This window comes from Gymnodraco acuticeps, unplaced genomic scaffold (genome assembly GCF_902827175.1).
Source record: "Gymnodraco acuticeps unplaced genomic scaffold, fGymAcu1.1, whole genome shotgun sequence".
In the NCBI taxonomy this organism is placed as follows: Eukaryota; Metazoa; Chordata; class Actinopteri; order Perciformes; family Bathydraconidae; genus Gymnodraco; species Gymnodraco acuticeps.
This window is the reverse complement of record NW_022990284.1, coordinates 184,184-201,081: the sequence shown is the minus strand read 5'-3', so window position 1 is coordinate 201,081 and position 16,898 is coordinate 184,184. Positions and strand designations below refer to the sequence as shown.

Sequence of the window (16,898 nt, the reverse complement as noted above, 5' to 3'; positions counted from 1 at the left end):
ATTGAATACCTTTAGAATCCGCAGCTCGTTTTGCCTCCCGCTGCGTGCGTGCGTGCGTGTGTGTGTCTGTGTGTGTGTGTGTCTGTGTCTGTGTGTGTGTGTGTGTGTGTGTGTGTGTGTCATGCAGTAATCTACTCACTGGAGCTCCTTTTATGATTTTGGAGGTCTTTAATAATAACAATAATACATTTTTTTAGCGCTTTTCATGAAACTCAAAGACGCTTTGACAGAGAATTAAAAGGAGAAAAAGAGACGAGAGAAAAAAAATAAAATAATGGCTAACAAAGAAATACAAAAAATAGATAAACAGAACAGGAAAATAGGGGGGGGGGGGGTCAGTGGTTGAATGCAGTGTTGAACTGGCTTCCTGTCCTCCAGAGACTCCAAACTACTGCTGCTGGTTAATAAAGAACTGAATGATTACATCATGAACCACCTGGTCAGCTTTCTGTCCCCAGAGTCAGAACATGGAGAAATTCAGTTATTATGCTCCAAATATCTGGAACAAACTCCCAGGTCCTTTTAACCACTATTTCTTAGCGCTCTTAATGTTTTCATTATTTTAAAGCACTTTGAATTGCTTGTGTTGAAAGCTGCTATATAAATAAACTTGCCTTGCCTTGTGATGCATTTACTTCCTTACCTTTATCCTCTGTCCCTCCAGCTGTACATCCAGACCACCACCCTCACCATCTCCATGAACTTGAGTGCGTCCGTGGCCCTCGGGATGCTTTTCATGCCCAAAGTCTACGTCATCATCTTACACCCGGAGCTCAACGTGCAAAAGAGGAAACGCTCCTTCAAGGCCGTCGCCACCGCCGCCACCATGTCGTCCCGCCTCTCGCACAAAGCCAGCGACCGGCCCAACGGAGAGGCCAAGACCGAGCTGTGTGAGAACCTGAACCCCAACAGTGAGTTCAAGTTAGAGAAATCTCCCTTCAGTCTCAGGATCCATGTGTCTGTGATCCTCTCCAGAATGGAAGGAGTCATCACATACAGAGCATCAACTAGTTCCTGAACAGTGTCCTTCACATGCTGATATCCAAGAGAGGGAGTTACACAGTCACAATATAGATGTTATCATGTGCTACTCTGATATTGAAATAGTACATTCAGTATTTTCCCAACAGTTAATAAAACAGGGTCTTCAACATGTGAAAGAAATCAGATTATCACAATATGAATATTGTGGTGCAGGGATGTCTGTGTTGGACCCTGAAAGACCCTGACAACATAGAAAGATAAAGCAAGAAGAAGTGTTCTGTTCAGATGTAAATTCAATCCAATATTGACTCATTTTAAAGCCAAAAATGATTATTTTTTTAAATTGCAAAACACCTGAAGTTTCAAAAAAATGTAGCTTCTAATTATTAGGTATAGGTTGATTGAACAGAGATTAGCGGAAGCAAAAACGCATTAGCAGAAGCAACAATAGCTGTGTGAGAACCTGGACAGTGAGTTAACAAAACAGGGTCTTCAACATGTGAAAGAAACCAGATTAAAATAATGTGAATAGAGTGGTCTGTGTTTGACCCTGAATGACGCTGACAAGGTAGACAAATAAAGCAAAATCCTTTTTAAGAAAAACACATTTTAAAGCAAAACGTGATTCAAATTAGCAAAGTACCTGAAGTTTTTGCTTTTTATTATTATTTATAAGTTCATTTAACAGAGACTAGCATTAGTAGCAGCATTAGCAGAAGCAACTCTAGCATTAGCAGAAGCAATATTAACATTAGCAGCAACAGAAGCAACACTAGCATTAGTATTCATATTCATATCCTGTACAATCTGTAAAGTCCACAGAGACAAATGTACCATTTTTGATATTGGGCTATATAAATAAACATTGATTGATTGATTAGCAGCAGCATTAGCAGAAGCAACTCTAGCATTAGCAGAAACAGCATTAGCAGAAGCAGCATTAGCATTAGCAGAAGCAGCATTAGCAGAAACTGCATTAGCATTAGCAGAAGCAGCATTAGCAGAAACAGCATTAGCAGAAGCAGCATTAGCATTAGCAGAAGCAGCATTAGCAGAAACTGCATTAGCATTAGCAGAAGCAGCATTAGCAGAAACAGCATTAGCATTAGCAGAAGCAGCATTAGCAGCATTAGCATTAGCAGAAGCAGCATTAGCAGAAGCAGCATTAGCAGAAGCAGCATTAGCAGAAACAGCATTAGCAGAAACAGCATTAGCAGAAGCAGCATTAGCATTAGCAGAAGCAGCATTAGCATTAGCAGAAGCAGCATTAGCAGAAACAGCATTAGCAGAAGCAGCATTAGCATTAGCAGAAGCAGCATTAGCAGAAGCAGCATTAGCATTAGCAGAAGCAGCATTAGCAGAAGCAGCATTAGCAGAAGCAGCATTAGCAGAAGCAGCATTAGCAGAAACAGCATTAGCAGAAGCAGCATTAGCATTAGCAGAAGCAGCATTAGCAGAAGCAGCATTAGCATTAGCAGAAGCAGCATTAGCAGAAGCAGCATTAGCAGAAGCAGCATTAGCAGAAGCAGCATTAGCAGAAACAGCATTAGCATTAGCAGAAGCAGCATTAGCAGAAGCAGCATTAGCAGAAGCAGCATTAGCAGAAGCAGCATTAGCAGAAACAGCATTAGCATTAGCAGAAGCAGCATTAGCATTAGCAGAAGCAGCATTAGCAGAAGCAGCATTAGCAGAATTAGCATTAGCAGAAACAGCATTAGCATTAGCAGAAGCAGCATTAGCATTAGCAGAAGCAGCATTAGCAGAAGCAGCATTAGCAGAAGCAGCATTAGCAGAAGCAGCATTAGCAGAAGCAGCATTAGCATTAGCAGAAACAGCATTAGCAGAAACAGCATTAGCATTAGCAGAAGCAGCATTAGCAGAAGCAGCATTAGCAGAAGCAGCATTAGCAGAAACAGCATTAGCAGAAGCTGCATTAGCATTAGCAGAAGCAGCATTAGCAGAAACAGCATTAGCATTAGCAGAAACAGCATTAGCAGAAACAGCATTAGCATTAGCAGAAGCAGCATTAGCAGAAGCAGCATTAGCAGAAGCAGCATTAGCAGAAACAGCATTAGCATTAGCAGAAGCAGCATTAGCAGAAGCAGCATTAGCAGAAGCTGCATTAGCATTAGCAGAAGCAGCATTAGCAGAAACAGCATTAGCATTAGCAGAAGCAGCATTAGCAGAAACAGCATTAGCAGAAGCTGCATTAGCATTAGCAGAAGCAGCATTAGCAGAAACAGCATTAGCATTAGCAGAAGCAGCATTAGCAGAAGCAGCATTAGCAGAAACAGCATTAGCATTAGCAGAAGCAGCATTAGCAGAAACAGCATTAGCAGAAGCAGCATTAGCAGAAAGAGCATTAGCATTAGCAGAAGCAGCATTAGCAGAAACAGCATTAGCAGAAGCAGCATTAGCAGAAACAGCATTAGCATTAGCAGAAGCAGCATTAGCAGAAACAGCATTAGCAGAAGCTGCATTAGCAGAAGCAGCATTAGCATTAGCAGAAGCAGCATTAGCAGAAACAGCATTAGCAGAAGCTGCATTAGCATTAGCAGAAGCAGCATTAGCAGAAACAGCATTAGCATTAGCAGAAACAGCATTAGCAGAAACAGCATTAGCATTAGCAGAAGCAGCATTAGCAGAAACAGCATTAGCAGAAGCAGCATTAGCATTAGCAGAAGCAGCATTAGCAGAAACAGCATTAGCATTAGCAGAAGCAGCATTAGCAGAAGCAGCATTAGCAGAAGCAGCATTAGCAGAAGCAGCATTAGCATTAGCAGAAGCAGCATTAGCATTAGCAGAAGCAGCATTAGCATTAGCAGAAGCAGCATTAGCAGAAGCAGCATTAGCATTAGCAGAAGCAGCATTAGCAGAAGCAGCATTAGCAGAAGCAGCATTAGCAGAAGCAGCATTAGCATTAGCAGAAGCAACATTAGCATTAGCAGAAGCAGCATTAGCATTAGCAGCAGAATGTGTGGAAAACATTGGGTTTGCTGTTAACACGTCACTAGCTCAGTTTGAGTTATTTTTACTTTTCCCAACATGAAAACAGCATCATTAGCATCAGCGTTAGCAGCAGGTGGAGCCTTAGCAGTAGCATCATTAGCATTAGTAACAGCATTAGCAGCAGGAAATCAAATGTTATCGTTTCAAATCCAAATATTGAACCTATTTCTCTAACTACTTCTCTTCTGAAATATTAGACAAACATGAAGAAACCTAATTTCCTTTGAAATGAAAGATTAAAACCCCTGCTCTGATGTTCCACAGGACGTCAGTTATAAAAGAGCTTTAATGTTTGCAGAAATGAAAGAAGGCACACATTGAAATGACATGTGACCCCCTCTCAGTGGGACCCCTCTCAGCACCTCTCACCAAACACTGTTTTCTCCCCTCGACAGGCTAATTTCATAATTTATCAGAGGTAAGAGCAAATGAATCTTCTTCTGCTTGGCTGTGCTGACCTTCATCTGCTGGAGGGGTTTTATTTGTGGGTGTTAGGTATTCCTCCGCTGCTCTTTATCAACATCCTCCTATAGAGCGGTGCAGTGACGAGTCCTAAAACCAGGAAGTGAGTCAGCATTTCTCCACTTCCTGTTCCCTGGTCTCAGAGCCAATGGGATCTCTCCATAGGGTTTTGGAAAGTATCTGAACTAAGGTCTGTGGTTGAGACGCATCACGTTTTGTTCTAGGACATTAAATCATCAGCAGTGACCCCACTGTGATTTCTGAAGAGTGGACGTGTCTGAGAAACGATGGTTGTTACCAAGTGGCTGAATAGGACTACAGAAGTCGTGGAGGCCGTTGTACGTCATTACGCCGAACACGTGAACACTCCTCTAAGTTAGTTTCTGTTCTGCTTGAAAGCAAGTCCCTGCCTCCTGCAGACTGTTCAAACAAATGCTTCAACTCGTTCCATCTAGAATCTGTGAGTTTGAATCTGGATCTGAAGTTGGCGTGACGTTGAAGTCGTGCTGCTGGACTCGCCTGTAGCTCCTTTATAGCATCACGTTAGCATTTTGCTTCACGCCATTAGATTTATGATTAGAACATTATAAAAGTAGACGTGGAGATTATCCGGCTGAACAAAACGTGCATTTATCAAACAGGTTTGTTTTCCACAGACCTTATTTCCAGCTATTTTCCTAAATCCTCTGGAGAAATCCCGTTGCTCTTTAGTCGAGGGAAGCAGCCGCTTCCTGCAGGGTGAGCACGTCCTCCCTGCTCCGCGCTATAGGCTAACTCTACATGAGGAGACGATGGGACCGTTTGAGGAGCAGATTTACAGTTTCTGCTGCTATCAGGACATTACTCTGCACGAGGCATGCTGCAACCAGAACGCAGTACATGTACTCAAGCACTGTACTTAAGTACAAGTTTGAGGTACTTGTACTTCACTTGAGTATTTTCACGGTATGCTACTTTTACTTTTTACTCCACTACGTTTTCTTTTACAAATTGAGCTAAGCTACTTTGCAGGTATGGATTTATAATATAGAATATAAATCGTTATGTATTATTATAGGTAAGTAATTGAAATAATGCCCACCTTTACCAAGTGAACACTGTGTATAATAATTATAAAACAAACATGTAATATTAGATCTAATATGGGCTAAGAAAAGATAAGACAGGACTTTATTTATCCAGAAGGAAATTGTTGTGCCAGAGATACAAAAATCCAATAAACACAGCAGCATAATAATAAAACTGTACACTAACAGTGCAGTAAAAAGAGCAATTAAATATCTACAAGAAACATAGACGGTCCCTCCATTAAAGGTGGGGTCGGTAATTTTGGAGGAACCAGCTCGAGTGCGCTAGAATATGAAAATACACAGCCGGAAAAAAATCTGCCACTTCCTGCCAGAGCCCCTCCTCCAACACACACGAACGCGCTCATGACCAATGAGGGCAGAGATCAGTTTGTGCCCCGATGGAAGGCTGACAGGCAGGTAGGCCATCCAGTTACTTTAGCCGGCTCAGATGATTGGTCGAGCTTTTTACAGCGCCACGGCTTCAAAGCACTTCAGATATTCATAGCTATCAGGACGTTAAGAGCATTCCATGGAATATAACAACAAGTGTATCTCGAGCCGGTTTCTCAAACTTACCCACCTTTAATGTAAAATACTGCACAGTGAAAAGCAGTATTTAGCTATACTGGAAAATGAGTGCTTTTCCCCCTCATCCACCATTAGGGTTGCTAACAAGCCACATGTGGGACAAAGAGTGTTTGTGTTTGAACAAACTATGCAAGTAAAGGACTTACATATATTTGGTTTGAATGGATTTTTTTCCCAACAAAACATCGCCCCTCGCCGGCTACACCCAATTAAATACATTTTTAGACTTTGTTGATTGATTGACATCTGACACAGCTAATGGGGGACATCGTCTCAATTTGTGGGACAAATGATTATAATAAATAAAGGAGTGGGACACCTGGTCCCCCTTTCCTCCATACTGTAGCTCTACCACACACCACAAAAACTCAACACCCTGCCCAGTATCTGTGTCTGATATCTAGTCAGAATGTGTCTCTCCTCCTGATATCAGACATGAGAACTTCAGAAGTGACTCTGCAGAGAGATACCAGGTCTGGTTTTTAGACAAAGCATCATCTTGTTCACTCAAAACATCTTATTTTGAGTTGTATCTCAGATGAAACTTATTTTTGTTCACATATTTATTGGAAAATCTCCAACTAGCATCAGAAAACCTTTGAGCATTTGCTTCTTATATTGTAACAACATGTCCTGGTTACATTACATTACATTTAGCTGACGCTTTTATCCAAAGCGACTCACAATAAGTGCGTTCGACCAGGAAGACACAACCTTGAAGAAAACAGAATCATAAAGTACATCAGGTTTCATAGAGCCAAACATTTCAAGTGCTACTCAACTGGCTTTAGATAAGCCAGTCCTAGTGGTTCTGGTCAAATATAGTTCAAAATGAGTTCTCCAGCTGATTACAAGATGTGATTTATCTAAATATCCCTTCTCATTTCACGACATCTCACCAGGCTAATGTTCTGTTGCAGATTGTTGTCTTTATTTCAAGTGAAAACAGCTTGTTTTCATTATTGTTTAACTTGTTTTTGGAGCAGCATTTGTTCCAGTGCACAGCTAACTAGCTCGCTTTAAAACAACATCTACCGGCATCAAGCAGGAACCAAAACTAGCCTCTTGCTTGACTTGCTCTGCTGTGTTCAAGTGAAGGCAGAGTGGGGGATATGTTAACTGTTAACAACCCAAAACGGCTAGAAAAGGTTGCATGGAGGGCAGGTGCATCATGCCTTAGGAAAACAGAAGTGTCAGAAGAAAAACATTTAAATCAATTCCATATTTTAATCAGTTTGTGTTTCTGTTACTTCTAACTTAAAAAGAGCATATTAGCAGCAGCATTAGGAGCATAAACAAACACATACAGTATAAGCAGCATCATTGGCAGCAGCATAAGCATCATCTTTAAAAGACAAGGCATCGCACACAAGTAGAAATTAAATACTAGAATGTAAACATCTCGAAATAGAATTAAAACAGCATTCAAAAGTAGGAAGTATATAGTAGAACGTGAAGATAAAAGATCTAGAAACAACTATTGAACGGCTTTAGACACGATATAAAGCAGGATATTACATTAAGAGTGTAGGGAAGGGAATATTACATATTAATTTAGCAGCAACTTGTTCATCCTCCAGGTTTAAATCCTCTCACCTGCCTCTCTTCACGGCCCTCAGTTTCTTCAGATGGCTTCATCTCTGCTCTCTGATTCCCCGACAACAAAGACTTCTATATCTCTCTCACGGCTCTCAGCCTCTCTTCACAATCCTCACAAAGGTTTCTGTATCTCCGTGAAACTCCGATAACCCCGGCTGCTCTCAGAAACAATCCTTACAGCGTTTCTTCCAAATCTCACGCTTTCTGCAGCTCAGGAACTCTGCAGGTGTGTTTCTGGGGATTAGCCTTTCTCACCTGGACGGATATCTACTGAGGAACTGAGGAACGAGACGAACACTTTGGAGATAAGACAGACTTTTGAGAAAAAAGTCAGAATTGTGTTTCAGAAAGATTTCAAATGAAATTTACAGAAAATCTGTATTTTGTAAGTGATCTCGGTGCCTCTGCACACACTCATCACACCGTATGCGTCATTTATACTGGGGACGCTGGTTCCACCACTTTTAGGATTGGCTCATTTAGTGCCCCCCCCCCTACACTTTGCATCAGGATAATCTGTTTAAACAGTTCTGAAAATAGTGCAAATAACTACTTTGAGAAAGGTTTATCTGCTCAAGAGAACATGTTCAATCTGGAGGACTGTTCTCACTTTCTGGGTGAATTTCTACTAACCCAATTCACATGTTAGTATTAATGGAATAGAGAATAGCTTTGCAGCAGTTACTGCACTAGTTGTACAAAAATGTATGTATTGTTTGACGGTAGGTGCCCTAAATGCAGTAGTGCTTTCAAAATCTGAAAAAAGGGTCCCCACCACTTTTCCTAAAGGCCCTGTCACACTGTCCCGAAGTTGACACCCGATGGACACACGAATATGGAATTGTGAATTTCGCACGAAGATGGCCCCGAACCACACACGAAGGCAACATTTACATTACATTTAAGACGTACAACCGCAACGAAAGTAACACAAACAATTATGTTACTATGATACTGTACTGATATCTTCAGACTTTGTTCTTTACTTTATCCGTCGTTATATGTAGAAAATATTACGTTTTCTCCGTAATGTTGTTTCCATAGCAACAACAACTTCCTGTCAACTGTCCTTCAAAATAATATATTATATCCTTTTTAGTTTCACAGAACACAAATTGGGTTATTTACATAATATATTTACATGATTTTGTTGTGCAATAAAAAACCCGATGGACACACGATAAAGGAAATGTTCAAATTCGGCTGTGATCGTAGCAACATCGGGCCATTCGTGAGGGCATCTTAAGCCATCGTATGACCGCCGGTGGAGTTTCTCAGGCTCCGGCAGCAACTTCGTGAGCGGTGGCAAAATCTTTGGCATGCCAAAAAAATTGCCGAAGGACCTTGCGAAGGTTCATTTTCGTGTTGAATTCGTGTGTCAATTGTGCCCTTCGGAAGGCCATCGTGAGGGCATCTTGTTATCATCGGTGCCATCGGGCATTCGCCCCGATCAGAGTGAGGGCGAATGCACCGATGATAACACGAAGATGACACGTTTTGACAAGATGCCCAGTGGCGAACCTTGTCTATCACAACTGAACCTTCTGTAGACACACACACACGCCCCGCCGTTATAATGTCCGTTGAAAAGGGTACTGACAACAATTCCACAACAACATCATCTTCACCTGTTGCCATTACAACGTTAAAAACTACGTGATCCTCTGTCTCTCTCCAGTTAACTGGCGGGCCTTCTAGAGCACCTGGAACCGAGGGGAACTCTGAAAGAACACGCCCATTGGCTACAAATCAATATATGATTGGTTGATCAAACTGTCAGTCCAAACGTACGCTCTCAGTCAGTGCAACGGCCAGGGCCTTCGATCAAAGATGTAGAATACCTTGGTGAAGGAGATTCTACCCAGAGACCCAGAACAAGATCTGATTGGTTGCTTTCTTTTCTAACACAAAACCACTGAAATGCGTAGAGCATGGTCCGAGAAGGACAAACAAATCAACGTAACACTGTAATATTACAGATCAACAACACGGATACCATTCTCATTTATTCATTTAATTACATTTTATTTTAAATTAAATCGATGTGTTGTTTGTTTTATCTGAGTGTTCCAGGGTGTTCTCTGAATACCTTGAAGGCCCTGACGGTTCACCTCTGACGTCGCCCAGTTTCAGTGCAAAGCAGAAACCACATTGTAACGCTGTCACACATGACAATAAAGCCTTGAATCTTGAATAATGTTGGACTGCTCTTCCTCTCCGTGGACTCTAAGCTCAAAAGACTCCTCTCTTTATGAAGAAGACACGTTATGATAAAGTCAGCTTTAATATGCATATTCTGCCATTTCCTCTTTTATCACCGCCATGATTGATGATGGGCCTCTGGCTCCGAGCCGTTTGTCATCGAGGTTCAGCGGTGTCCGTTAGATGGGGGGGGGGGGGGGGGGGGCGGGGGCGCTGCAGGGGGGAGATAGGGAGGAGGTCAACACTAAAGGGTACTGCTCTTGAAAACAGGCCTATTCTTCTTCTGTGGTGTTCCCTCTCCTGTGTGTGTTCTTTAGGTGTTAGTGCATGTAAATGGTCTGCTGAGGCTGGAATCTCTCCCACACAAAGAGAGCTATTTGTTGGTATTTCAGTGAAAATGAAGTCATCTTTATCTCATGATTTTTTCTAAAGATCAACGAATAGAAGTTGAAAACAAACACGAATGATTTTTTTAATTTGCTCGACATTTGGTGGTGTTATTATTGTCAGTGATCTCAGGCTCTGCAAACGGCACAATCCTCCTTCATGATTCAAACCGTCTGTTTTAGCTTCTAACATTTCATTTTCATGCAATCATAAACTCTAAATCTACGGAAGAAGATAAGGGCCACATGTGAAACACATTTTTTAGAGCTAGCCAGAAATGTATTTTCGCAGAACTTTGAGATTTTCCGTGAAAAATAATAGAAATCATTTTTTCTAGAAATTCTAACTTCTGAAAATTATTTTAGAAAACATTTGTTATAATAAAAAAAGTCTAATTCTCCCTTTCTGGGGGAAAACATTTAATATGTTTTATCTCAAATTTCTGTCTTTTTTTCTGGGAATTTTGAGATTTTCCGTAAAATTCTCAAATTCTGAGATATATTTTTTTCTTGAGTTTCCATTAAAAAAAATCCCAAATGCTTTTTCTTCAGAATTCTGAGAAAAAAAGACAGACTTTGGAGAAAATGTAAGAAAAAAATATATATATTTACCTCAAAATTCTGACTCTCATCTCAGATATCACAAAAAATTTCACTTTGGTCAGATCTCAACAAAATGTCCACATTTGGCCCTAATCCTCTTCCGTACATTTCCCATTGATCTCAACACTAACCTCCAGCTACACTAACAGCCAACAGACCTGACTGAAGCTCGTATTTCATTCTCCTTTTTCTCCTCTTATTCAGGTCCGGCAGCAAAGAAGAAATACGTGAGCTACAACGACCACGAGATCTGAAGCCATCGAGCGAGAGACTGAGAAACTGAGAACCAGGAAGAAGAGTATGTTCCCGCCCTGCCGGCTGAAAACAAGGAAAGGGAGGAGAAGTTTATGTTGTTTATTTTTCTGGTATCATGTGCTTCATTGCCCACCGCGGGCTTCCAGGAGCTGAAGCAAAGCCTGCTGGGACTTTCCTCTGGACTTTGAGCACATTTACAAAGAGAGGCGAGCGAGCGGTTTGTTGTCGAAGGTAAAAAAATAAATCATTGTGTCCGTGATGCAGAGAAGGAACATGGCGGACGTCTTCTCTCCGCCGTTGATGTCAAACGAAGCCTCCTCTCGTCTTTAAACCGACTTCCTGTCCTCCCGAGTGTGGCTCTTTATGGCTTATATGTTCTTTTTGGTTGTTGCTTTAATTTCCTCTTTACGGTTTCTTTCAAGGCGATGATGGTTTGGACGTTGTTGATGAGTCTATTTTTGCTCTCTGCTTATTGGATGCACATTGTTTTCTTATTGAAGCCATATTCTCTGCTTTGAGATTTCGAGGGCTTTGTCGCGCTACCAACAGGAGTCTGATGTCTGCCACTGAAACGTCTCTGAAAGGCCCTGAAAACACAAATACAACTCTGATTAGCACAAGGGTTTTCCAAAGATCTCTGCAAACCATCTCTGTTTAAAGTCAGTAAGAATTGATGTTGAAACATCGATGAAATTAAACCTTTCTTACTGTTATTTGGGGACTTCTGTCAACAATGCTATTTGTACAATGATGTCTATAGTCAACACTGATGACTTTAGTCAACAATGATGACTTTAGTCAACAATGATGACTTTAGTCAACAATGATGACTTTAGTCAACAATGTCTATAGTCAACAACAATGTCTATAGTCAACAATGTCTATAGTCAACAACAATGTCTATAGTCAACAATGATGACTTTAGTAAACAATGATGACTTTAGTCAACAATGTCTATAGTCAACAACAATGTCTATAGTCAACAATGTCTATAGTCAACAATGATGACTTTAGTCAACAATGATGACTTTAGTCAACAATGATGACTTTAGTCAACAATGATGACTTTAGTCAACAATGATGACTTTAGTCAACAATGATGACTTTAGTCAACAATGATGACTTTAATCAACAATGATGACTTTAGTCAACAATGATGACTTTAGTCAACAATGATGACTTTAGTCAACAATGATGACTTTAGTCAACAATGATGACTTTAGTCAACAATGCAATTTATTCGGTTTTTTTAGACATCTCAACTCAGAAATATTACGTATTACAACTTAAACTCAACGGAGATTTGAAGCCATGTTTTCAGGGGCTTTATCTTTGTGATTCTGAATGTGCATGAGACCGGGATGCCTCCGAACTTTTAGTGACTCTTTGATTAAGTGACTGGGAATGAGATCTTTGTCTCAAATACTGTAATGCCTTTCCAAAAAAAAAAAAAAAAACGTCAGAGATGTGCTTTCTGTTTAACGTTTCCAAATAACTGACGTGGGGAAATCAGATTCCTTCAGCGGACACGAAGCAACAAAAAAAAGAAAAGGCCCTGGCATGTTTCTGTTGGAGCTGTTTGAAATGTTTGTGGTCCCATGATGGAAGCCCCCCCCCCCTCTTGTGTGGTCCCTACATGACGACCTCTCAGTATTTTGTGATGATGACGATGATGAAGATGACCCTTAACTGTGTTGTTAAAGAGCCTCTGGGGGTCCGGACCTCGCTGGATTCCCGGTGATTCCCGGTCTGCTGATCCAACTCAACGTGTTGATGTCGAGGTTGTCAATGCATGCCTGATATGTTCGATGTTGAATCCGATTTTAAAAAAAATAATAATAACGAAGTCCTCACAACTCGGTTTGATTCCACCTGTCTGCTCTGAACTGTACTGTTTTTCATTTCCTTTCCGTTCCTTTATTCCACTTTCTCTCACAGCAGAATATGGCTTTGATTGGTTTCTTATTTTCCTGGAAACTACGGGAAATGGAGAAAAAAGATGAATATATATTTAAAAAAAAAAAAATACTTGTTTTAAAAAAGCCGGAAGCATGTATGTTTTCTACTGTTTGTACTCGGTATATTCATGTTGCCCTTGCTGCTTATGTGCCAATGTTGTTGAGAGATTTACATTCGGCCACTCATGCAACTATTCTGTGGTGTTGTCCAAGAATGTATCAACATGAAATAAAAAACATTTGGTTATTTTTTTATATACATTCCCTGAGGAAACGCAGTGGTGCTCGTGTCTTACTCTTCTGTTGCCTTTCAGAACAGATTCATTTAGTAATTTCGTGAAGTATTACTCTGAAATATTTTTCACTCAAAATGTCAACTTTATTTCCAGAAATCTGAGATATTCAGAAAAAAGTCTCAGATCAATTGTATTTTGAGCTTTTCAAAAAGACAGAATTTTTCTTTTTTGTCAGAAATTCTATTTTTTTCTAGGAATTCTGAGATCGTTATTTTCTTTTTCAGAATTTTCAGAAACATGTCAGAATTATTTCCTTTAAAAAGTTTGAGATTTTCAGAAAAAAACTACATTTTGGGAAAAGTCTGAACTATTTTCTTTCTCAGAATGTTTACTTTCTCATAATTCTGAGATCTCAAAAAATACTTTTTCTGAAATTCCAAAAAACAATACGAACATTTTCTTTACATTTTAACACTTTTTACTCAGCATTCTGAGATATCCAAAACATGTCATAAATACTTTTTTTTTCTCAATATGTTGTCAGATTTAAGTCTGTCTTTTTTTCAGAAAGAAGACAGAATAATTGTTGCCTTTCAGAAAAGTGTCATGTAATCACAGTGGTGTAACTTACTGAAGTATTACTCTGAAATATCTTTGCCACAGAATCTAAACTTTTTCGGAATAATTGTTTCCCTCTGAGTTTTTACACTTTTTTCCTCAGAATATTTTTCCTCTCAACAATTCAGACATTTTCAAAAAAGGTCAGAAATTATTTTAGTCTCAGAATGTTTTACTCTTTTTCTCAGATATCTGAGGTCGTTACTTCCTTCTCTTTTTAGAATTCAGAGTTTTTGAAAAAGTTCAAATGTTCTGGAAAAGTCAGAAAATGTTTTCGAAATCTTTTTTTTTTTAAAGTCAGAATAATTTCTTTCTCAGAATTCTGAGATTCTCAAAATGTTCCTAACCCTCTTCAGTATATTCCAGTGTGATCTCCACGTGTCGTTCTTCCTGTTCTTTGCTCTAACTGAGATTTAAAATGGTTCCAGTATCTGAACTGCATGGGAGGGTTTCACAAAAGGAGCCACTTTATCTCAATTCCTAAGCAGCTTGTTTTCCCCTGAGTTTCATCAATAAAACAAACGTGCAGCCGGTGCAGAAAACGCTCACCTGAACGGATCCATATCTCTACCCGCCACACTGAGACCAGGTTGTATGAGTAGAATACATGTGGAGGGAGTCGTGGTAAATGAAGGATCACACTGCCAAACATACATATTTTTACATGTGAAATGGGAGGATGGTAAAAGAAATGGTTAGATATTATATGATAAAGCCACTGACGTAAAGAACACTTTTAAGGTGTATTTCACCCCCGTTTGTTATCTTAAATGCTTGAAGAAACTTGCCTTTATGCTTCCTCGGTGAACGGATAATCAAAACACCGAAAAGTCTGGAGGACTTGAAGTGAAGGTGTGGGTCAGCATTTATCAACAGCAAAACGTTATGACAACATCCGTCTTATATTTGAGTTATTATCAATAATTGTGTCCATTTCTTGTGAACCTGCAGCTGAGCTAATCAATGACCCTCACTAAGCACTGTGTCCATTTCTCTTGAACCTGCAGCTGAGCTAATCAATGACCCTCACTGAGCACTGTGTCCATTTCTCTTGAACCTGCAGCTGAGCTAATCAATGACCCTCACTGAGCACTGTGTCCATTTCTCGTGAACCTGCAGCTGAGCTAATCAATGACCCTCACTAAGCACTGTGTCCATTTCTCGTGAACCTGCAGCTGAGCTAATCAATGACCCTCACTGAGCACCACGAGCAGACAGTCGATGCCTTTTTGTCGGAGGACTTCTGCGCACATAAACCAACATTTTGTTGACACACACTTGTGTAAAATCTCACAGGATATAAAATATGTTATTTCAGATATCTGGACTGATCCATCCCTGATTTCTCTACCTGGTTATAAAACATATTTCTGTTGTTGTGCTCCCAGAAGTAGAAGAAGCTGTGTCAGCATGTTTGTCTGCAGCGAGGATATCTCTAACCCCGAAACACTAATTGGTTCGGCTGCCACTGATCTAATTGGAAACTGAAGGTTGGTTGTTGTGCATCCTCACAGAGAGAGAGAGGGAGAGAGAGAGAGAGAGAGAGAGAGGGGGGGGGGGGGGGAGATACGGGTGAGTCATCACACAGCGAGGGGAGAAACAGAAATATAAAGTTTGTTTAAAACAGCTGATTTAAAGTTCTAATGAATCCCCCCAATACAAACTAATGATAAGGGTGCTGTCTTCCTTTAAATATGAAGCTAACGTCTGCGAAGTCTGGAGGAAAACAGACAGAAAGATATTCCCTGTCTGGTTGTTGGAGCTGCTGATCGATACCGATGACTTTCTGAAGACTGAGCTGACGGTCTTTTAAAACTCTGGCAGAATAAAAGTCCTGAATCCCTCTGAGACTGTTTGTGAGAGAGGTCGTCTCTGAATGATGGAGAGATCTCAGACTGATAAACATCAGACTCCATCACCTCCACCTTCTGCTGCTTCTTCCTTCACTGGCCTTATGTTGTGTCTCTGTGGGATGTTGTGTCTTTTGGAAATGAGTGTCTTTATGTTCTCATTTTGTAGTCGTTTTGTGACTGTCGTAATGTTGTGTCTCTTTTTGGACGTGTGTGTCCAGCTGCGTTGCTTCAATCAGCCACTAGGCGGCAGCACCCAGCTCGCTGTGACTGAGCTTCACTTTTCACTGTAAAGATCTGCATCCAGTCGCTTCGTACCTTCAGCTGATGCAGGATTTGGCAAATGGCTAGCTAACCAGTTCAGCAGACCGTATTTAGCTATGATAGATCCCCATTGTTAGCGTTGTGAGAGAGGCTTTGCTTCAAATATAAATCATAACACTGGTCTCGTCTTTTATAGCGTTACAATTTAATCCAGGACAGAAACCACTAAGGCTTACTGTAAAAAAACGGGCAGTGTAGATATTGAACCCAGTCTCACGGCATTTCGTGTTACAGTCACGACATGTAATCTATTGATTCGTATTCACCAACACGATTTCCCCCTTTTTTTCGTGTCACACAGAACGATTTTAAAAGCAATGTATTTCTATTGGTAGTGTGTTTCGTGCCTGCGTCTTTTTGTCCGGTCGGGTCGAGGAAGACCGGAAGCTGTGTGGTTCATAAAACATGTTCTTACTCAATATCAAGCCACGATTATTGCTTTTATTTTAAATCGTATAATCTCTGACTTTTGTTTCCGTCTGTGAGGAAAATAAATGTCTCAGAGCCTCAGAATACTGAAATCTGTGTTTTTTAAATCTTCCTTCTAATTTGTTATTATTTTCTAAATAACACACTGTTATTTACTCACCAATAACACACAATCATCCTTGCTTTTATTTATTGGTTTAATTCCATAATCTCTGGCTTTTTTGGCGTCCGTCAGGAACTGAATTTCAAAATAAAAATAACCGGAAACAGACGGAGGCCTATAAGGGACATTTCGAGCATCATTGCGAAACACAGCCCCTGGAAC

The 16,898-nt window shown here is 40.4% G+C and overlaps 1 protein-coding gene and 1 long non-coding RNA gene across 2 annotated transcripts; one reads left to right on the top strand and one right to left on the bottom strand.

Moving 5' to 3' along the window:
• Positions 1-376: 376 nt before the first annotated feature.
• On the top strand, positions 377-13,363 carry LOC117549703 (metabotropic glutamate receptor 7-like). The gene is made up of 3 exons (XM_034221786.1): positions 377-516; positions 665-911; positions 11,108-13,363. The coding sequence occupies exons 1-3, from the start codon at positions 487-489 to the stop codon at positions 11,155-11,157; spliced, it is 327 nt and encodes a 108-aa protein (XP_034077677.1). The 5' UTR covers positions 377-486; the 3' UTR covers positions 11,158-13,363.
• Positions 10,359-14,616, bottom strand: LOC117549704. The gene is made up of 2 exons (XR_004569523.1): positions 14,520-14,616; positions 10,359-11,745 (listed from the first exon to the last, which is right to left on the bottom strand). It is a non-coding gene; the product is annotated as an uncharacterized LOC117549704 (long non-coding RNA).
• Between the last annotated feature and the right edge of the window lie 2,282 nt (positions 14,617-16,898).